Genomic DNA, 22776 nt, shown 5'->3' on the forward strand with positions numbered 1-22776 from the left:
AAATGTATTTTGATATGCACACATACTATTCTTTTTAACAAACTAAGTAAAACTACAAATATATAAATATGCATATGAATTTAATTATGTATATGAATTTAATTTCAAGAATGTTACGAATTGCGCAATATATTTGACTTTAAATATATCGATATAAAGGAAAGAGGTCACATGCGATTACAACAAGGTGGCAACCTGCAATATTGAATCAGCTGGCAAGAAATCTGGTAATTGTAACTAGGTAGAATTTGTTTATAGATAGGACAATTACACAAAATTTTAAATTTGTTCGTGCCTGCCAGTTGCAATGCAACATACACTTAGACGTTGTTTGGTCAACATGCCGTTTCTACGGCATAATCCCAATCTGCATGCATCTATAAAGTACGCAGGAGCATCAACAACAAGCCGGCAATTATCTACGCTGCCTCAGGAAAACAGAAAAGAACATGAAGAGCAACAGCAGCCGAGTAGAAATCGTTTGCCCCGCCTCATGCAATTTCCCGAGGTAATGTGAAACTGAAATAAATGAATTAAACAATAAATCAAAGTTTCCTAAATAAAAAGGTAATATGGCCCTCAGTTTTTAATACAGTCAAGAACTGGATAACAGTAAAGTTCATCATACGGCCCTATCTGGATAGTGAGTTTCAGGTCAAGGACTTTGTGTTTGGTGCAAAAAAAGCACTACAAGTGAGTGTGATCCTAGTCTTTAAAAACGTAATTAAGAAAATTCAAGTTTTGAATTGGTATTTCCTTAGGTTGTCTCCTCTAAAATGGTGGGGGGAGATTTAAACGCGTTGCAGAATCTTGTTACAACGGAAGCCATCACCGAACTGAAACCCGTAATACAGAAACTGTCTATGACCCAACGTCGTCAATTAGAAATCAACGAAAGCGACATATACTTGTCGTTTCCGTATCAAATAGGGATCATGTTCGATGAGGCCAATGATAAGATTCAAAAGCGTTGGGTTGAAATCACTATGGTCTTCCATGTTATGCGCGGGCTGTCTGAGATGCGAGAACGTGGCGAGGAGATACCCTGGAACATGGGGTAAGGAAGAAAAATTATTAATACTTAAGGCAACGGTTAGTTACGAGCGGCCGTTAACCATTGATGAGTTTTATTTTTATTCCAAGACACAGTAAGGCTGTAAAGCTTCGGCAAAGCACGCTATTTACTCTTTTTATTTGTTTTATAAATAACTATAAAATTGATAGAAAATGTGTAAGAAACATCAACTTATCAATGCTTCTTTTTGCAGCACAATGCCAGAGTATCAGGACAAAGTCTTCATTTGCAACTATCGCTTTATCAAGGAGTTTACTACTGGCCAACAATCAGACTGGACCATCAACGTTGTTAATCACTTCAAGGCCATAGATTTAATCAATGAAAAATAACAAAAATCGTTGTGTCGGCAGCGACATTCTTACGTTAAGTTACGCTGAAGCATACCCCATTTAAAAGCCCAAAAGCAATTTTCTGCTAATTTCCTTTTGCGTTGCAATTCAAGATTTTTGTTTACAGTAAATAGGTATAAAAAGTTCAATTTTTATTGTGTTTTAAGTTAAGTTTGTTTTTAATGTGAAATGGTTTGGAAAACTATGATGCAGTATTAATGGCCTTTTTTCGATGCTGCCTCGTACTTGGCCCTGTAAATGCCCTTCGAATCGTATTTATCCAGGAGCAGCTTCCACTCGCCGGGCTTGTTTACGCGAAGGTAGTTGATGACCTTGTTCGAGTTGCGACGCTGCACATCAGTACACTTTGAGCATTCAGACTCGAGAGCATCTGGCAGCAGTCGTTTCAGCTCACGTCCCTCGGGCGTGCAGGGACCTTTCTCCATCAGGCACTTAATATAGTTGTTTAAGATGCGGTTGTTTCCCAACACCTCGTCCACATTGACATTGTCGAACTTGTTGGTGTATTGCTTGTCGGCCGCTGCTAAGCCGGCAAACACGAGCACAATTAAAATGGCTAGTGAAGCTTTCATGTTGAAGCTGTAAACAAACAAATTCAACTATTTTTAACAGGGGAAAAACCAAATGTGCTTAACTTGTGTGAATGACGAATTGTTATTTGTTTTCGGACTTTCAACAAATATTAGACGGCTTCAAGTTTTATATTTTAAGACTGCCAGCTACATGACCTGACAACAATTTTGGTAAATGCAGGCGAACCTCGATAAAAAGAATCACATCGTATGCATATCAACTAAATGTATTTTTATATCATTCAGTACTCAGGCGTGTAACAATCGAAAATTTCAAAGGACACCGAAATTTAAATTTACCGCCAATTACTTAGATTAGTAGACTGGGAGACATCTCGTCTTTAGCTTTAGTGGGATGAGGTCAGCCCTCTGAGCTGTTTAGGGAGAGGTGGCAAAGGTTCTTAGAAAACCGTTAGTAGCCAATAATTTCATGCATTATTAATGGGGCCCGCATGTATCGCACATGCATACTAATTGGTTTTTGTTGTTGTTCAATTTCAGTGAATTACAATACGTTAAAGATTTCACAAGCGCGATATGGACATGGGCTATCAATGACCACCACGTCGAACGCTTATATTCAAATCAGTGCGCAAGCGCAAAGCGATACTGCCACATATTATTTTATATAATAACAGCAACAACAGTCTCGACGACTGTTGGTCAGTTTTTTTTCGTTGCCGATGCGGTTGTCGTTGTTTTTATATTGGGTTTTTCTTTTGAACGGCCTCACGAATACTGCCAATTTGGTCCCACAGTTTTACGCAACATTGACAACGATATCGATTTCAAGTTTTCTTGCAGCTGCAGTTGCAAGCGAGCAAGCATTTCGATTTAAATTTATTGCACAAATAGTCCTAACTCCATTATATATGGGTGCACATGATTTGTAACAAATTTCCCAATTCAACACTCTACTTACTTTTTGGTTTAGTCGCCGGAACTTGTGTGCTTGGGTGGGTGGAACGCGATGCTGACGACGACACAGCTCTGATTTGATTGCGAGCTGGTAGCCTGTTTAGCGTACTTTTATAGCTGGAAGCTCGGCGTATCTCTTACACTGAGCGCGATTTTTCGGCAAAGAAAGCTCCATCGTCAGCTCTCAATTATTCAAAGTTCAGGTATTGTCGTAAGTCAGATGTTTACGTTTACAGTGTAGCCGCAAAGCTGACAAGTGAACCGGATTTTAATATTGGACACAGCGCAACGATTTTCACCTGAATTCGGCCACCGGGGCCCCGACTGTCAAGCGCCTCGGCCCATTTCGTAGGGTGTTTTCGGTATTTTTTTCTATTTGCTTGTGAAGCTTTGCCACATATTTGAGCTTTTCGGCTTGTGTGACAATTATGATACATTTACAAGACAGGCGAATACCTTTTCTGTACAGAACCCGCCCCATCTTTAAAACCCAATAGCAAACTCAAGAAATATTTGAAGAACTGCAAATTCTGCGCCAAAATCCGTTCATTGTCAGAAGACAAAATCTCTCAAACTAAATTTAGAGGTAGATTTTGATTTTTTAAGATTGTAGTGGACTAAAATTGCCCCCAAACCGAGATTTTTGGCCACAGCTGCAGTTTGTTGGACCTGATGTCCAAAGTTTAGTTGTGTCTAAGTCGCAACACTTTGACTTTGGGGTGCACGTCTCACCTATCATGCCAAAATTCAGCGGAAAAACATTTACGTGAAAACTGAAATGCTTATTTTGTCGACTCAGACTTCCCACTTGACTAAAGTGTTTCTTTTTATTTTTATCTGACCGCCTGATGTGTGGAGTCGCGTATGCTGTAATCATGGTTGAACTCTTTTTTATGGATTTCCCTTTTAGTTAAGCATACACATGTGTGTACTCGTATGGGTGTGCAAACAGTCTAGAGTTAGCCAGATTTCGAAAGCTTTTGCCCTGACTTGGCCAGCTTCGGTCTTTACCCCCATCGCCATCACCAATCAGCAGTTTATGGCTTCTCAATGCAAATATCCAAATGAATGCGTTAAGCTTTAGGCTCATGCCATGACTAACCCATTAATACGAAAACTTGATTTTAGGTACGGTTACTCGAGAAATCTGGAAGCATGTACATACGTAGGTAGTTCAAATATTAAAAATTACTCTGAGTATCTTAGAGCTTAGCAAGCAGATATCTAATAAAAAATTATAAAGTAAAGTAAAGTTTATTTAAAATCAAAATACTTTTACGACGGCTTTACGACAATGACGCAAGTCACTTCAACAAAATTCTAGAATATGCCAAAACTTACATACTTAAATTTAATGCTTATTTTACTGCTTGGCCAATAAGTCATTGACGGTGTTGATACTCGAACATAGTATATAATTTAATTTAAACAACATATGTACGTCATCGAGAGATCATAAATCTTGTGTGAGCGGCATTTATGATATAACTCTCTTTATGTAAATTACCACACTTAATACTTGTATCTAAAATTATGTAAATAAATCGGCTCGCTAATAACTAATCCCTAAATACAAGATAATAAGGCTGCTATTTGATGGATATTGCTGTAAAAAATGCTTATGTCGTTGAAATGGGGGCATCCTTAGCCGCCAGCATCTCTGTAGAAATTACATTTATTTAATATGTAAATTAAAGTAAACACGAACACGCTCAACTGGACATACATACGCACAAAGGGTTGCTTACCTTGAGGCGTTCAGGTAAAGAGTTCGGGTTCAGGAAGCATCGAGATTAAAAGCTTTATCATATAGTGGAATGGACAATGAGATACTCTGCAATTGCCTATACTTCATTACATTTCCGTATTTAATATTACTTTTAAAATTGTTCTCAATATATGCAAAGCCCTGGTCGTTTATTTGCTGAGCAGGTCTGCTAATTTTTCAAAACCAAGGCTCAGGCTTTTGAACATTTTAGGTATGGTGGTGTTTTAAAATTGTTTTTATCGGTTGTCATTTTGCTTCAAAGTACAATAAACATTAAACATTTTTATCGAACTTTGTATTTCCTTTATATATTTTTTATAGAGTTAAACCTAATTAATAACTAAGCGACTTGAACGTTGGGAGTACTATCTTACTTCAAAAAACCCGAAACCAAAACCTGTCAAAATGAAAAGATTCCATACAATACAAATAAAAAAAAGTGCAAAAGTGTTAAATATACACAGCTATACCTATTTGTAAAGCGCAATTATGCGGTGAGGCTCTTAAATACAGTACGTGAGCGGCTGGACTCTTTGTCAACTTTATCGTACACGTTAAATACACGCACACAGATATTGTTATAATTGTCACAAGATTTATGACTACAAAGCCTAAAAATCAAACAACAAGACGCCTCGACCTCCAGTTAGCACAAAGCTCGACTTTAAATCGTTGCTCATTGCCCTCCGGTTCCAAGCAATTGTTGGGTTGATTCGGTATTATTGATTAAGTTAAATGATGCATTTAGGCAATTTAACTATTTTTAATTAGGTATTATGTAACAATTAGCTGATAAGTCTCCACTGACTAATGGGCTCCTTAACTTTTTCCATTAAAATACTTATTTAGGCTATTGCTAACATTTGCTTACAATAGATTAGTCACTAAACTGGATACGAACTCAGCCATTGAGACGTGCGCAGCTGGCCGACCAGCAGCTCTCTCTCAAACTGTCGGACAGTCCCGCCAAGTTGCGTAACATTCCGGTGTGATTTTTGCGGAAATGTTGGTTGCGGCAGCAGACTTGACGAACTGCCATCCCACCTCTTTGCCATTCACTGCTGTAGCTTTAGCTCACCTCTCAAGGTCCACAGCAGGAGGAGAGATAAAAGAAAGGGCTACAAACTGAACTTGCTGGACAATTCTGCAATGTGCAGACGCTGAAATTAAATTAAGTTCAATCCTCAATCAGATTGGTTTGATCGGAAAAAAGCATTTGGATTGAAACACCCAAAAGATTGCATCAAAGTTATGCTGATAATATTTAAACATTATGCACTTACAAAAGTTGTTTTAGAGGCTTGTGCCTATAATTCAGCTAATGGTTTTTTCCATTATTATAAAATGAATAAAAAGAGACCCATAAAAATAGGACTACATAATACTACTATTTGGGTACAAAGCGTTTACCGAGCTCAAGAATTATTATTATGTGGTCTGATTTTGTTAATGTTTTGCTTGGCAAAAGTAACCCTTTTCAGAATCTTTTTAATCTTCATATCACAACCATGGTTATAGGGTAGGATTTCGGCGATATACACGTATGGTGTAAATCGATGATAGAACAAGGTCTCGCCTAGAAGTAAGCATTGGGTTCCACGAATTAAACTGTGATTCGGGCCTACCAGACTTGGAGATCAACGCATTGAGTGTAACAGTTCCTGAATCAGTTTCTTCTTATCAATTCTTACAAACCCGCTCGCAAAAATTCGTACAAACGTCAAACATTTATTCTGCTGCAGATAATCGAATAGTCTTGACTATTCGTAATCGCATCTCCGAATTGCTTATCAACCGCAGACATTTGTGTTTCCGCCTTATCGCCGAGGGTGTATAATGGAGCAAATACAAGCTAGTTACGCTCAGCTGCTTTTATGGCTTACAGTGATGGTTGTTAATAATGGGAAGTGTATTGAGTTTGGCCATAAATACCATCTGGGCTAGGCGTTCGTTGGCTGATAGAGACCTAAGATATTATTATTATTATTTCAATCCATTTAGTTGAGAGGTGTAGTGTGGCAGCTGTTCCCCGTTTCGCAAAATAATATTTAAATTTCCAACAAACAGATGCCTTTATTCGGAAAAAATTTAAATGAATCTAATTACGAATTGGACTCGTGCCAATAACAATTAAACGCATTCAAATTCCAGTTTGCATAAAAAAGAATACATAATTTAAGTCTATAATATTTTATTCTTTAAAACAAATTGTTGGAAACAGCTGAACATTTACATACAAAAAAGGAGACAAACATTTTTGACACTGATAGCTTTCCGAAAAAGGGCATCTGCCAATAGCTGATTGAATTCGAATTGCTTTACAGATCATAGAAAATTAATGTGCTCGATTTGATGTGCCTTATTAAAATAATAGCGTATTTTATTGTATTTATTAAGTCATACTGCGATTATACAATAACACAATGCATATACATACAAACATATATAATTGATTAATGCAACTTAATTAAATCGCGCCACATCAAATGTTCGGATTTTGGTCTAATGAAGCACATTTGTATGGACGGCGAACATGGAATTCCTTTGATTACAGTTGAATTTTTGAGAACCGTTTGTGACATAGAATTTGGCAAACCGCAATGCTTCAACAATTTTTTTGGTATAAAATTGGAATACAACAATTTTGTGATTATGTGTTTTTTTCATTTTTTTCTTGGTTTTTGCTTTCGTTTTTTGTTTGTTTTGTTTGTTTTGAGTTGCTGAGTAGCCGAATTGAGCCACACATTTGAGACTTAAAGCGATCACGACCGTTCTTAAGTACATACATAGTTGTTAAGAAGACTAAAACCTAAACATCGAATTTAATAGTACACGCACATATATAGTATACTTAAAAAGATAGAACCTACTACAATACACAATAAGTACATACAAGTCTTCCCAGCTCCATTTGTTCTAGACTATACCACGCAGGCGCACACTTTTCCCAACCCATCCGATAGGGTTCAGGTGTGCTCTTGCGTTCCTAGCTAAGGTTTACAGACTAAATGCTTAAGGTCTACGCTCAATATCTCACATTGCTTGGATTATTGTCCTTGTTCTGTTTCTTATTCATGTCCACTTGCGCCGTAGCCAAATAGTTGGAGCCCTCCAAATGCAGAGTACTTTGTCGATGCGAGTTTCGGATTAGGCAAAAGGTCGCCAACAGCAACAGACCCACGCCGAGGGCGCACAACACCACAATGAGGACGATGCGAATTTTGGGTGGGACAACCTCAGCAAAACGCATCAGATCCGTCACCTCATCGGGCAGACTGTCAATGCCCTCCTCGAACCACAATATGGGGAAAATAATGTCCGGGAAGTTGGCCACTTGCTTGATATCGAACACCTGGCTGACAGCCAGATTGATTTGTATGCGAGCACGGACGCGCAAGGTAGTTCCCATGTTCTGAAATACAAGTACATAGGAAATTAACGAAATGAGATAAGGCTGGAGAAAGGGATTGAATTCTTTGACTTACGGGCTGTACATCGAAGAAGAACTGATGTTTCTCCTTCTCGGGCGGCGAAATACCCTCGACCTGAGTGCGGAGACTATCATCGGCGAGATAGAAATGTGGGAAACTCAACATAATGGGAGAGTCTGCACGAAATTGAAGAATTTTAAAAACAATAGAAGACTCCTAATCGGCACATCTACTCACCGTATTGGCAGAGTGAAACGTTGAACAGGCCATTGGGTGAGCACGATGGCTGACCGGCCGGACAGAAGCACATGTTCTCCGGACTCCTATCGACGTCGGCAAACACAGATTCGGGTGGCGTGAAGCGATAACCCTGAACCTCGTTCTTTGTGATTACTTCCTTTTCAAAAACAAGTGGCAGTAGACGACACAAATCCTTATCGTATACATGCAAAATGCGGCTGTGATCGATGTGAGGAGGGAAAATGGAACCATCGGTGCCGTTCAGGCGGTTGCACTCCTCCGTCGTCCAGTGCGGTAAGTGTGTGCGTCCATTGTACTTATCAATAATGCCGTATTGCGTGATATCATCGACGCCCGTGTGCACGGTGACACGATCCGATGATGTGCCATTTTTGCCGTAGAGAAGTCCGAACTCCTCGTAAGGCAGCTTCTGCTCTTTGGGCACAACGTCTTTGGCCAGCTTCAGCAACGGATCCTCATAACCCCAGAGCAGCTGACCCACCGATACCTGCACAAACGGCTTGATCTTCAGTATGTCCATGATGCTGGCCATGGCCAGGCGCAAAAATCTGTGTCAAGTTCAAAGTTAATAAGTAGCAGCGTTTAGGGCTCTTTAAGTTGCATCACTTACCTGGCTGCATGTTTACTCTGCGATGTGGCACTCAGCATGGGAATATTGGGCACAATTACTACATCGTCTTCGGGACCCGCGGACAGATCTTCACGAAACGTGTAGATCTTGCGCAGGTTATAGCTGAGCGTGCCATTGTCATTCTCCACAATGTTCACCTTTTCCCATGTCTCGCTGTGAATTGAAATAACACTGTCAGCTTGCTTGCATGTGCATCCTCTGGTCGGATCGGCCACTTACGTGTAAACATATGGTCCCACCTCGTCGACAATGGCCTTTGAGCCATTGCTAAGGAAATCGTCTGCATTGGTGACGTTGTACACATAGAGACTGATTCGGGGCTCCACTGGTGGCTTGGCCCACCAGTTGAAGGTCTTGGCGCCGGGTCGCAGGGCCACCATGCGATCGACGATCGCATTAATTAGCACGGAGAATTCACAAGCCACAACAATGCCGCCAATTATTAAAATGGCCGCAATGGCAATTGTAATCCCTGGAAAATTAAATGCGTTTAGTACATTGGGGCATTTCAAAATAGTCAGACACTTGACTAATTGCAGCATAAATTACTGTAGTAGTACGCAATTGTTTTGCCATTTGACAACCAACTAGCTATGATAGCGATGAGTCAGGCCAAGTGCTTTGTACTTATAGTTGTGCACACACCACACACATGTTAGTCAACCAATAAAGGTAGACCAGTCAGCAACCGTTGGTGTTGCGGGCTTTCGCATTGGCAAGATGGTTGCGAATAGCAAATATTTGGATTAACGTGAGAATTCTTAGTGTACTATAAATATGTCAAATAATGCGTCACACACTGAAATATTTTTGCAATAGGAGATCTATGTTTACAAAGCTATAGGCTGCGTAGCCACCCGATTGATACTTATAAAAACACAAAGTTGTTTGCGAGCCCGTGTACGAAGTTCACAAATCGAAAACAAGTCTCTCCTCTTCAAATCTGCTCGTATTAAATAAACAAGTCTGTCTGCAAACAAGCTTATAAAGAACAAATAATTATATGCTTAAACTTTTCCATAGTCTTCTCCATAAAGTTATAAAGAAATTGTTGGAGTGGCACTGACATTAAATGCGCTTTAAATGCAAATATTATTTCCGTTTAAATATCATTGCTTATTAGTTATTATCCTTAATTGAATACGGGAGCTGGGGAAAAGTCAGTAAGCATTTAAGTATGCCAATTAATACCTATAATTATCTGATTCGCTTGATAGTAGTAGTCAATAGGTTTTCAAAATGTCTCAATTACTACAAGTATATTGTATAAGAAGAATAAGTCACGCCCAAGAAACTTAAGTCTAGCCAAAGCTCTTCCGCTTTAATCACATTCCCAAGAGTGCTAATTATAGGTGCAGCCCTTTGACCTTTTTAATGGCTTGTTGTTTGCCTAGCTTTTCGAATTATCATGCAATTAAACAATTAATTCGCAATAATTTGTTGAATACGAAATTACACATGTTGTAATTAAAATGCATTTCTCAACCGACAGAATAATTGAATTAATTCTACAAGATACTCGTATACTAAATATAAATCATTTTCTATTCAACTGACCAGCAGAATGTTATCCATACCATGCTAACTGTGTTGTTGGCCGTTTAAAAATGTGTCTGTCTCTCTATCTACATATCTATCTACATACCATATATCACACTAGTTTGCCATCACCGATATGCCTCGAAATTGTGGACATCCTTGTTCGACTGATCTTGAAATTGACTGAAAACTTCAATGCACCATCAAACTAAGTATGTCAGTCAATCGACAATTAGTCAGTGTCTGTGTGCGTTCACTGTGTATTAAAGGAAACTCACAAATAACTGAAATTAAGAAACCAACAGCGACTAGTACGAGTATCTGTGTAAGAACCTTGACAGAACGCAATGTCAGTTGGAGTTGATTTATTCATATACTCGTCTATATTTTATTTTGTATGTGTGTGTGTGTGTGAGTTGTTGTTTAACTAAAGGACGGACATAACAGCATTTGGTACCCCTGTACTTTAAATAGAATCAATTAGAATTGGAATAAATTGAAATACCAGTATAACCAGTCAGTAAACTTATTCATTTATTTTGAAGACAAGCGGCAATAACAAAAGGCACGTGGAGTTATGTACACACTACAACTATAAGAATGACTTGAATTGGACCCGACTATTTATGACTATACATAGGAAATTAAATGACGAACAATCAATTCATGGCATGTTTGAAGCATTTGTCAGCTTTTTTGGTACCTACTTCCACTATTACACGTATATGTTCGAGCAGTTTCATGGAATCGTAATTCTATAGTTTAATTGAATTGGTTTTTTTCATTCAGTTTAATTTTTTTTAAGAAATAAAAAATTTTAATTAGTGCATTCGAATTAATTCCTTGTAAAGTCAATTACAAATGCAGATCGATTTGTTTATGTTACAGGCAGAGCTTATACTTTAAAAAGAAAATTTTGTTTTTCCTACAGATTGTTAATTTCACATAAAACGCTATAACAAGGCATTCGTTTCGAAATTTAAGAAGCATTTTATCGAAAATTTCTACAACAAATTTTAACTTAAGAAGCAAATCGATCTGTTTATATGCCAGTTGAATGCTCTGGCAGTTACTGATCTAGCCCAACCCAAAGATAGTCTTTCGTCATTTAAGAAGGTGTAAGTATCTTTTTAAAAGCAAGGTCACCATTATGACAAGATAAACTATTTCAGAGAATTTTACCAACATTATTATAGCTGTCAGGTTTTGTGTACATATGACTCGACGAATGTACATACTTGTACTATACGACTTATATGTATACTATACTTACACCACTTGCGCAAATATGTGCTGGACAGTTTGGTGCACAGTTTATGTTTTGGGCCGTTCATGTTGTTGGTTGCTGTTGTTGTGTCAAAATGAACGTCTCGTTGTTGTGAACTAAAATCAAAATATACGATATTTAAAATACTGGTTTAAACGTTAAACAGATCGTGTATTATATATTGAATGCCTTTGTTCGCCCCATTCGACGACGCGACGAGCCTGATTGTGCCTTCTACATACTGGCACATACACACGTTCTATATAAGTACATACATATGTACATGCGAGTATGTGTGTGTGTGAATGTGGTAGGTGCTAAGACGCTGACTTGTATTTATATGTCAAAGTTCTAAAGTTCTAAGCGACATTGACTTATCATTGAGTTATGCACATACATTTATGTATATAGATAGACAGATACATACTTGTACATATGTACACATAATTATTTATGTTTTTATGGCTAAAATGAAGCACTTGCGACTCTCGAGACGACAGCTGAACTTGCCCAAGCGACCAGACACGTTTCTCTGGGCGTGTTAGCCTTGTGCTTTTTCAGTTTGTCGACGCTTGAGTCGTTGTCTTTTAGTCTTTAGAGCTGATTTATCAAAGATAATAATTATTGTTGTTTCTGTCGTTTTTGCCAACAGTCTGACTCTCTTCTTTTGTCTGTTGTCTGTTGTCTCTTGTCTGCTGTCTGCTGTCAGTTGTCAGTTGTCTGCCTTTAGACAAAGTGATATGCAATGTTATATGGTTGCTTTTTTGGAAACTCTGTTTTGTCTATTTATGTATCTGAAACGGCAACATCGGCTCAGAACCTTCAAGTCAGCACAACTAGTTTTGCGCTTGAAAATTGTTGGCTTTTAATAATCACTTTTTGTTTATTATAAAATTAGTTTTTAAGGCAAGTTGCTCAAGTCAGTGGAGATGTGCAAAACAACAACAAAGTTGCTGCTTTGTTGTTGCTGACAATGAGCGTACGCGCCCTTCCACAAAGGGCATAAACTCGCTTAACCTCCGACTGCACAATCACACACACCAAGACACGTATCTGTCTCTCTGTATTTAAGTAGCCATTTTGCTTATAACGCTTAACAATTAAACTTGATAGCTGAACGTTGAACGGCTTTTATAGACAGGATCTGACCGGTAGTACAAAGCGGGCGAAGGCAAGGGAGCGCTTCTGGCCACTAACTGCGCATTTTTGCCACGCTGAAAGCACCTTGACCACAGCCGAGGCTGTTATTAAATTTTGTTGATTTTTTTTTTGTTTTTTGTTTTTTTTTCATGAACAACAAGTGAACATATGTATGTATGTAAATACATACATACGCACAGATATGAATGTATGAATATGAGTTTGAGCAAATTTTTTTGCTGCTAAATGCCGACAGAAAATTGATGCGTGCGCAAGTGAGTGGCGCTGTTTGATTTTTAAATGGTTTATTAATGAATTTTTGGCCAATGCTTCCTTTTTGGCATGACGGTAATAAATAATATAAACTGACAAATATCAAAACAATCGCCACAGCACCAGCAAAAACTAATGACCACAAATATTTTCTGGCAATTTCAAGCGTGCAATCGTTTTACATTTTTTCGGGCCGTTTGCAGGCGTGACACGTCGCCATAACCAAATCGAACAATAGAAATTGAATTGCAGATTGAGCTGCCATCCGAGTTTAAGTTTGAGTGCGTGTGCGTCAATCAGTCTTTCAATTTGCCAATTTGTCAATATTTCAACTCGACAATTGCAGGCCTGTGCATACAAAGTGTGACTTATTAGTCTCATTGAATGAGCATTCGATTGTTGGATCGCAAATACGATTTTAGTTGTATTTTATTTTACTTTTTTTGTTTTGTTTTTTTTTATGCTTGCCAACTTGCCAACGAATTGAGACTTTAAGCTGGCAAGTCGGCTTGTTGTTGCCATTGTTGCTGCAATCAAATTCCAAGGCAATCAAGAAACGTGCGTCTGAAACTGTGTATTGCAATAAAACCGATTGAGTCGTAGGCCTCAGCTGATGCATTGATAGCCAAGTCCGTCATTGTCTGATATATGTAATAGGCCCCATCTCACATATCAACTATCACAATGTTGCAGCTATCTGATATATAGGCACGTTCATAACCGAGACGCGTGCATATCTCCGCTCTTAAAGCTTATTCGTTTGTCCGTCTACTTTTTTTGTTTTCAATTTCTCGTTAACTTATTTGCGTTGACCAAGTCGCGGAAGTTGTCGAGTTAAAGTTATCGTTTTCTTTTTTGTCACTTTTCCTATAGATTCTAAACGCCAACTTTGTACTTTGGTTTATATAACATACTCAACTAGTAGGTTTTTAAATATATTTTTTATATTTTTGAGGTTGCTGCGCTCGCGAACGCCACAAGGTCGATGTTTTTGTTGTCGCTGCCGTTCGTTGCTCGTCATTAACTGAATATTGACGCCAGAGCTTGGCTCTGTCCACATTAGAAAAACCGCCTGACCGCCGGCCTGTCTGTCCAGCTGTCCGGCTGTCCGGCTGTCCTCGCCCTCCCCTGTGCATTTTGACTCGTTTTGTATGCTCATTGCATACTAATCAGTTAATAATTATATTTTGGCTTCAAATCGACGACACACAATTCATAATTATTGGACCGTTAGGCTTTTTGCATTAGCCATAAATAAAATGGCAAAAACAACAATTATCTTGGTCTTGAATGCTAAAAGGTACAAATGCGGCATCAGTCGCCATTGTTTTTAGATGGCATCAATGGCACAACAAATAATTGATTGCCTTAGATAAGAACCATTATGAATACAGATTATTCATTGAATGTCAAGCTAATTGCATTGTTAAGCGCTATTGGCTTAATACAAGAGATACTAAATCGAAAGGAAAGCAGAAAAATCCGGCATTTCTTAACATGTACTATGTACAAGTAGTTTTGCAATTCCTCATCGTATCCGTAGCGCTTTCAATGTAAACCAGTATGACAAACTGTTTCTGTAGAACACATGGAAGTTGAATATTAATGAAAGGTTGCATGAGGCACTGAGGCAATGCCTATGATCGAAGTAAGTCATGCGTTACTAGCCGGCAATATTAATTTGAGAAAATGATGAAATAAGATGAAGTATGATGGTATTTACTGACGGCAAATGCGACTCGACTACAACTGAAGTTCCATATACATATGTATGTACTTGTACAAATTAGAGAGTATACTCTTTTTTGGTTTAATTTTGTCGAGCACGCAAGTCGTGAGTCACGTTATTTATTTATGGCTATGTAGAAGTTCAAGTTCAAGTTCACATTCCAATATTTTAATCTATTTTCAAACATGCGCCTCTAGATATGCTATAAATTAATGTTATATTCTAGACAGATTGTAGACAAGAGGTGTTTTCAAAAATTAGCATATACTATACTACTCGTATATGCATTATAAAACTGATGTAATCAGCTTAAATGCTAAATATATCATGCATTGTTGTTGCTGTTTTGCTTGCAATTAACACCTGTTTCCACTTTTCGTGAAATCTGAGCATGCCTCTGATGTTGTTGTTTGCACTTAGTCAGAATCAAAATTCAATAGAAATGGTCTGCGGCAACTTACTTTCTAAGCCACAATTACACACACACACACACACACACTCGCAATCGAGAATATCGAGTGAGGGGGGAGGGGAGGGGAAGGGGGGGGGGGTCTTAATGCTCGTGAGAAAGCTGAAAGTGTTCAGACTGTAGACATCCGTCAGCGTAGCGCGCGCGCTCGGTTAACTCAACGACATGTACGACAGCTAAACGTCCACTCTTTTGCAAGACACTGCACTGTGCACAAAATATTGTCAATACTTCATTTTGAGATATGCACATACTTGTTGATTGAATATGTTTCTATTTCCGTTTTTTGTAAATTAATTGAAATAGCAAAAACCACTCAAGAACTAACAAAATTTCATGTTTGACTATTGAATAGATATTTGAGGAATAAAAAGTTTCGAAAACGCAAAAGGTTTGCTATTTTTCTTGTAAATTGTAATCCGTTCGGGGAATTAATAATATGCACTTAAAACCAGCTAACATTCTACGGCTCATTTAAAATTTTAAAATGTACCATTTTAGTTTTGAAGCATAATTTCTATCTTCTAATCCAAGCTTTGGTGCAGTGCAGATTTTCGCGAGCCAACTACTATATAGAGAGAGAAGTGCGAGTGCGAGCCGCAGCATAATTTCACTGCGCTTAAATGTTACACAAACAAATAAACACGCATACACATACCTACATAGATATGTATACATGCATATATGCGTTATTTAGTGTTGACAATTACCCTGACCCAATTTATAAAAAAAAAGTTGCGCGCGCTGTATTTTGTGAGCTTGTCTGTGCGTGTTGTGTCTGTGAGCGTCACTTGCCAAGTCAAAGCCGGAGTGAGGAGAGATGAGGAGAATGGGTAGCTATGGTGGCAGCCGGCTAAGTGGCAGGCAAATAGGCAAGCGGACGGGACAAGATGTCTGAAAAATATTGCTGCTGTTATTGCATTTGATAATACAATGAAATAATTTTATATGGCAGCAACAATGGCCACAATGGACTTGGACTTCGTCATAGAGTAGTAGGTCAGTTTTGGTAGGCAGGTGGCAGCCGGGACTTTTAAAATAAGACAATGAAGGTAGGTTCGTGCAAACGAACAGTGGGGTAAGCCACAAGACAGGTGAGCAAATTTTGTTTTTCTTTTTAAATATTATGGCATGTTTACTTGGAGTGAAATGTGTCAACATTGACAGAGCGCCATTTACAAAGCCCGGTAATTGTGTATGCACGCACAACGTAGCTGAATCTGAAGCTGAAGCTTAAACTGAAGCCAAAGCTAAGCCGAAACTGAAGCTGAAATGCCAATTTGGTGAGCACTTATGGCACCTTGAATGTAAAATACTGATGATTCAGTTGGCCATCAAAAAACATCAAGCTCAAAGCCATTTCTTTTATTTTCTTTCCTTTTTCTTTGATGTTGCTGTTGCCGTTGTTTTTGTTGTTGTTGCTGCTTGATGCGTTATGTGGTCAGCGTGCTCTGAACAAACAACATATGTATGTATATATGTACATATCTACATACACTTTTATATTATTTATACATTTGTATTTATTTATCCAAAACTTGCGCATTTTACTTTGATTGTGATTTTAATTTTCAGGTGCTGTTTTGCTTTTTTGTAGTGTCTTGCTTGTGCGCTGCTGCACAGCAAATTTCACTTTTTCCACATAAGTAATCATAAAAACTATGCACGTACATGCGCTTTTGGACACACAAAAACACACACACACACATATACGAGTATGTACACATTAAGATACAGATACAATATACCCGTATGTAGGTACATATATGTTGTAAAGTATGTATACTACATGGACAGCATTTTGTTTGAGTTGTGGCTCAGATTATGTATAAAGTTTAAAGTTTTCTAAGCTGCGCACGCACATTGGTGGATATGTTTGCTGTTGTTGTTTTTGTTTTGGTTTTCTTTTGAATGTGTTGTGGCTGGCAATGCATAACTCAATAATTTTCCGCTTTAAGCGCTGGCAGTTAAAGTCAATAGGCATGTTCATTTGGTTACATTTCGTTTGGTAAGGTCTTGCGAAAGCTCCCTTCAAGCTACAGAGTTGATGAAGATAATGATGCTCAAAGCGGATGAAGATGTTGATGGTGAGGAAGTTGATATTAAAATACATATAACGCTGGAATCGACAGCAACATGCTAAAAAATTTTGCATCTTTTAGCTGTGGTGCGGTGCTAACTGGCTAAGTTGACCAACCAGAGTATCGGACCAACGTCTTGGAATGCGACCACACCACACTCACACACACACACACAAACACACACACGCAATCCCATTCGAACACACACTGTTTGTTGCTGGGTCGCTATCTGCGGTTGCTGCTGTTGCTGTTGATTTTGTGAAAGAAAATCAGGCAAACAAACTGTAAGCAACTTTGAATGTTTAGCTTGCAGTCAGGCATTTCAAAATAGTTAAATTAACACACATGCACAAAAATGCACACACACACAGCTATAAGCACAAGCACACATATGTATGCAGTGATTGTAGCTAGACACGGCACGAGCGTCGAATGGATACGAAAGGCGGCATTTAACAGAAAAACCATGTAATATACACAGATACTTTAAAGGAAAAAAATTAGCACCATACCGGCTTAGCGCAACGACTTGAACGCCAGCAATGCCGCTGAAAAACTAAAGACTCGGAGTGCGCGGCTCTACGAAAAAGATGTTTAGGCAACAGCAACGATAACGACGTCGACAGCGACAGCGACAGCGACGTCAACAACGACGACAACGAAAGCTCAGCTTGAATTGCGACAATAAACCAGATAAACAGGTAGCAGCTCTTTTTCTGCGCTACACCTATAGCAAGAAAAAAGCGAGAGTAAGCTTCGGCTTAAGCTTAAGCGCTGTCTCAGCGCTCTTGTTCCCAGCGGAAATTCGCCGGAACACTCAGTTTTTGTAACTTCCAAGTTTCATATACTTGTATAATTGATTCATCAACGATCTTTTGTGGGCAATTTTATTGGCAGTCAAGAGTTGCCTTCTACTTGGAAAATAGTGATGTTATGCTATTCATAATCTACCAATTACCTCGATTACTGGAAGTTTAAAAAGCTAGTGATAAAAACCACAATTCAAATTTTCTTAACAATTTAATCGTTAGGTTTCTAGCTCTAGCATGCGGTAGAAAAACCTATTTTGTATATTTCTGTGTGAGAAATAAATAAAGAATTGACATTGTTGGATGCTATGAAATGGAATTTTATCCGCCGATAAACCGTCCTATATATAGTATAAACGAATATATTGCATTCCATTCCCGTACAGAATTTAAAAAAAGCCTACTAAAACAGAAACATATGCTGTCATACAAATTGGGCGTCGAAATGTTTTTGCCACAGAAATCTGACTTAAATTCGACTGCTTAAGAGAGGTACAAATTTCCTGCTGGGTAGACAAAATCGAGAGTAAGCTTAACTTGTGTCTCATTTTGCTCTCTTGTTGTTATTGTCGCATTTATGTAGCTGCTTCATATAGTGACAGCTTTTATTAAGCGGCGCGTGGCTGATAAAACAAGTTTGTTACTTGCGTTGAAGTCTTTCGATTTATGCTGCAAGCTCTATCACAGCATGCAGCGACAACATACTTTGTGATTTCCACATAACCGATCATGACTTTTTCTAGCACACACACTAGTCAAAGCTGTAAATGACTCATTTTTGTCGTTATTGCACTAAAATTGCGGCAACAAGCCTATGGGCAGAGAATTTACATGCGAGCTGACAGCAAAGTGTTCACAAGTTATTGTACTTTGTTGCTCTTTGTATTCAACTTGTCGCTAAGAAGCCATTGCGCAAGGTTGCAGTTGTAAGTGTTGTTGTTTCTTTAGTTAATGTGGCAGATCTGCAATGTTTCACCTTTGATTCGTTTACTAAGCGTTTTATTAGAAAACTCCACATGCAAAACCCAAATGTAAATTTCTTTTAAAAATAACACACAGGCATTAACATTGAAAGTGGAAAAAACTACACTGACGTGGGGATTAAAATATGACTATACCTATTCATGAGCATATATGCATTCTAACATGCGATTGAAGTACTTTCCCATTAAACCAAAAGAAAATTCCAAAGCGGCAGTTCATCTATCCCTACATTTCTAAGAAATATTTTTACATTTGTGTCTTAATCATATTACATTACTCCTATTATTCGAGCAACTGCACCAGTTGGTTGGGTTTTCTGAGCAGGCTCTTTGTGGATCAAAAATCCATTATATTTCGATCACAAAGGTATCGCTGACATGAAGATACATACCCAAGAGACTTCCTATTTGAAGTACATATGTAACCAGAGATAAATGGCAACTAGCTTACACAATGATCGGAAAATTGAGTTGAGAAACAAGTTCTAATCGAATGTTGCGTGTGCCCTATTCGTAAAAAACCTTCAATTACACTCAAAAAAAATTTGCCAAAAATATATTTTGTTGTACATACATGAATAAAATTATATTTATTTTAATTAATAAAACAAATCATATGCAACTCAAACGTCCACCCGAAGCTATGTACCCTTCACAACAACACCACTTCATTACCCATTTAGTTATGTATGGGCGCGAACTATAAACATTTAAATTTCTCTAATATATTCTTTTCAATTAAAAATCATTTGTACTTTTTGTTACATTTGGTTATCCATGGTCACCATTCGAAATCCTTGAGTGATGCAAAACCACCATTCAGTGAAGTGTGTAGAAAGTAATTCTATCTCGGCTTTAGGTGAACATGCAAACCAAATTTGTGAAGCTCATTTACTTGTCTAAACCTTTGTGTTTTTGTACAGACGAATGTTAAAACTAGCATGGTTATTTCCTTAGCTGGGTTCCGTTTAAGCCATTAACCCTTACAATCTTTGGCAATTGAGTATAAATATATATAAAAAAATATATATATATATGTATGAATAAACCAAAGACAATTGTTCTTGAACGCTGATTCTATTTAAGAAAACTTGCCAATGCTCCGGTCTTGTGTTCAATCATTTTTAAAAGTGGATGCAATATTATCATGAGAATATTATAAAACGGGCATCCAACTGACCTTTATGTTTTGCTTCACAACATTTAAATAAAACTGCGCACTTTGCCTAATGATGCAATAACAACCAATGAATTTAAGCTTATTGCGTGCAATTGATTGCACAACTTAAACTCGTTTAATTAAAGTCACTTTTCAACTTACGGTAACCTAGGTTCTCATATTTTCCTACTGGCATTTCAAAACAAAAGTATTTTCAAAATGATAGCTAGTACTTGGGTTTTCAGTTTGAATGAGGAATTCACCAACAATTTTTACTAATCACATTATGTTTATACTATATGTGTGTGCACAAATCTGAAATGGAAACTCAATGTTGCTTTTTATTTGGCAACAAACCCATGGCAAGCTGATAAGTAAAATCTACAAATAACCAGTCTCCATGGAATGCTTTAAATGTTTGAAAAACAATAGCATTAAGTGCCCTTAAAATGTGTGGTGTATGCTGATAAGCCACTTTATATACATACATATGTACACATACTATGCATGTACATACTTACAAAGGTATACATATGAATGGAGCAAATGTTTGTATATAAACCTTACTGTAAAAAGATATGTATATTGGTACGAAATGTGAATAGCTGGTGGTGTTTGGTAGCTTAGTGGCTCCTCAACACTTTTTAATAAATGTGTCTGGCCTTTATAGGATATTAAAAACCAATTTTTATTGTTGTCCATTAAGGCTATCAATTCCCCTGGAATGTGAACAGCTGGTCTCGAAAAACAGCAATACTTATAAAATTTGACTTTTTCATAAGCGATTTAGTGGACCAAAGCTTAAACACATTGTCAATGGAAAATTATTGAAAAGTCATTAAGTACGCGCGTTCATTTTCAGTTTTCAATATTCAACAGCTTAATCATCTGTCGAAATCACAGTAATGCTATTTGATTGCGAAAGTTCAAATGGGCTATCATTTGTTCTGATGTTGATGCAAAATATGATGCCCTCGTATATACATACGAGTAGAGTATATACTTACTAATAGCACACACACACAAGCTCGATGACAAAACAAATAGCACGCTACGAGCGGTAAGGGTAGTATTGAAAATGTGAGATTAAACTGTAAACTCTTAACAAAGCTGATAAATACTGAACACACTTGAGCAGAGTTCAATAACTTGACTTTATTCGCTTCGCTGATGTTAATATACATACATACATACATAGTATATTAAATACGTATGTATGTACATACGCACAAACATACATAGATGAGTATCAAAACAAATATGTGTGCCATCGCCATCTCAGTACGCATGTACATATGTCTAGTATGTATGAATATATAGTCCCGCTTGAGCAGATAATGCATCTAAATATACCAACCTACATACTCGTATATATGTACGGGCACTTGCTTAAAAGTATCTACTATAAAAATCGCAAAAAAAAAAAAAACAAGGAAATAAAGGGCAACGAGACAGCTGCTGGAATAATATTTAAGAGTATATATACATCTGTTTATACGTATGTATGTTCTGGTATATGGAAATAGCGCACCTTAAATACACAAAGAGAAATTCTGAGTGGTCATACTTTGTAAATTTCTACATTCATATATGTAATTACTTATGTTAATTAGTTGGTAATTATAAACGAAAAAAAATGTATATGTACATATGTAAGTAAACGATCTTTAACATTTAATATTGTTTGAAATATCTTACAATTTAGTTCGTTCGAATCGGAATGACTAGTAAAAGTAATGTTTTAACTAATTAGTATTGCTGAACGACAAAAACAATTTCCCCAACGTGTGGGGGCGTCCTTGGATATTATTTCAACCTCCTTTCTTAGATTCGAATACTTTATTATAATTACTGTGTACAATATTTTTACTTATGTCAACAGACTATAAATTGGCATCTTTACAAATTAATAAAATTAAATAATATGCTATAAATATTTTACGACATTCTTACAGTAGAATTTTTCTCAGTGTCCATCTGCGTGTCTGACAAACGGATCAAGTTTTTTTTTTCCTCATTCTATTAGATTCACTTTTGCAGATCGCGGGTGTGCGATCAGTAGCCATTGGCACAAATAAGTATCATAAGTAAGTTCTATTCCATGCATGGATACAATTTATATGCTCATAATAAAAATTTCGAGAGCGTTTGTGTTCTTGTTGCTGATACGTAGAAGACAAGAGATCCCGATACGTCAACAGCAACAACAAGAAAAACAACAAGTCTGTGAACGCCAGAGTCAGAGTCAGTCCGTAATCAGCAATTGTAGGGGAATGTTGTTGTTATTGCCTGTCGTTCGTTGTGTTATCAGCCGCGAC

General features: G+C 37.5%; 3 protein-coding genes across 4 annotated transcripts; 1 reads left to right on the forward strand and 2 right to left on the reverse strand.

The window, feature by feature from the left end:
* Positions 1 to 180: 180 nt before the first annotated feature.
* LOC115634787 (m-AAA protease-interacting protein 1, mitochondrial) lies at positions 181 to 1556 on the forward strand. Its single transcript, XM_030532695.1, has 5 exons — positions 181 to 227; positions 303 to 508; positions 568 to 693; positions 762 to 1057; positions 1269 to 1556. The coding sequence occupies exons 2-5, from the start codon at positions 308 to 310 to the stop codon at positions 1405 to 1407; spliced, it is 762 nt and encodes a 253-aa protein (XP_030388555.1). The 5' UTR covers positions 181 to 227; positions 303 to 307; the 3' UTR covers positions 1408 to 1556.
* Positions 1528 to 3040, reverse strand: LOC115634789 (ejaculatory bulb-specific protein 3). Its single transcript, XM_030532697.1, has 2 exons — positions 2923 to 3040; positions 1528 to 2007 (listed from the first exon to the last, which is right to left on the reverse strand). The coding sequence occupies exon 2, from the start codon at positions 1998 to 2000 to the stop codon at positions 1623 to 1625; it is 378 nt and encodes a 125-aa protein (XP_030388557.1). The 5' UTR covers positions 2001 to 2007; positions 2923 to 3040; the 3' UTR covers positions 1528 to 1622.
* A 3990-nt stretch (positions 3041 to 7030) lies between these two features.
* Positions 7031 to 18065, reverse strand: LOC115634786 (scavenger receptor class B member 1). Of its 2 annotated transcripts, XM_030532693.1 has the most exons (7): positions 18020 to 18065; positions 11822 to 11931; positions 9229 to 9481; positions 8989 to 9162; positions 8355 to 8926; positions 8172 to 8293; positions 7031 to 8098 (listed from the first exon to the last, which is right to left on the reverse strand). In XM_030532693.1, the coding sequence occupies exons 2-7, from the start codon at positions 11880 to 11882 to the stop codon at positions 7712 to 7714; spliced, it is 1569 nt and encodes a 522-aa protein (XP_030388553.1). In that variant the 5' UTR covers positions 11883 to 11931; positions 18020 to 18065; the 3' UTR covers positions 7031 to 7711. The 2 variants fall into 2 exon arrangements, with proteins under 2 accessions (XP_030388553.1, XP_030388554.1); XM_030532694.1 differs by lacking the exon at positions 18020 to 18065 and having other exon boundaries at positions 11822 to 11946.
* Positions 18066 to 22776: the final 4711 nt, after the last annotated feature.

Source organism: Scaptodrosophila lebanonensis, unplaced genomic scaffold (assembly GCF_003285725.1).
Source record: "Scaptodrosophila lebanonensis strain 11010-0011.00,11010-0021.00 unplaced genomic scaffold, SlebRS2 tig00000001-arrow-pilon, whole genome shotgun sequence".
Lineage (NCBI taxonomy): Eukaryota > Metazoa > Arthropoda > Insecta > Diptera > Drosophilidae > Scaptodrosophila > Scaptodrosophila lebanonensis.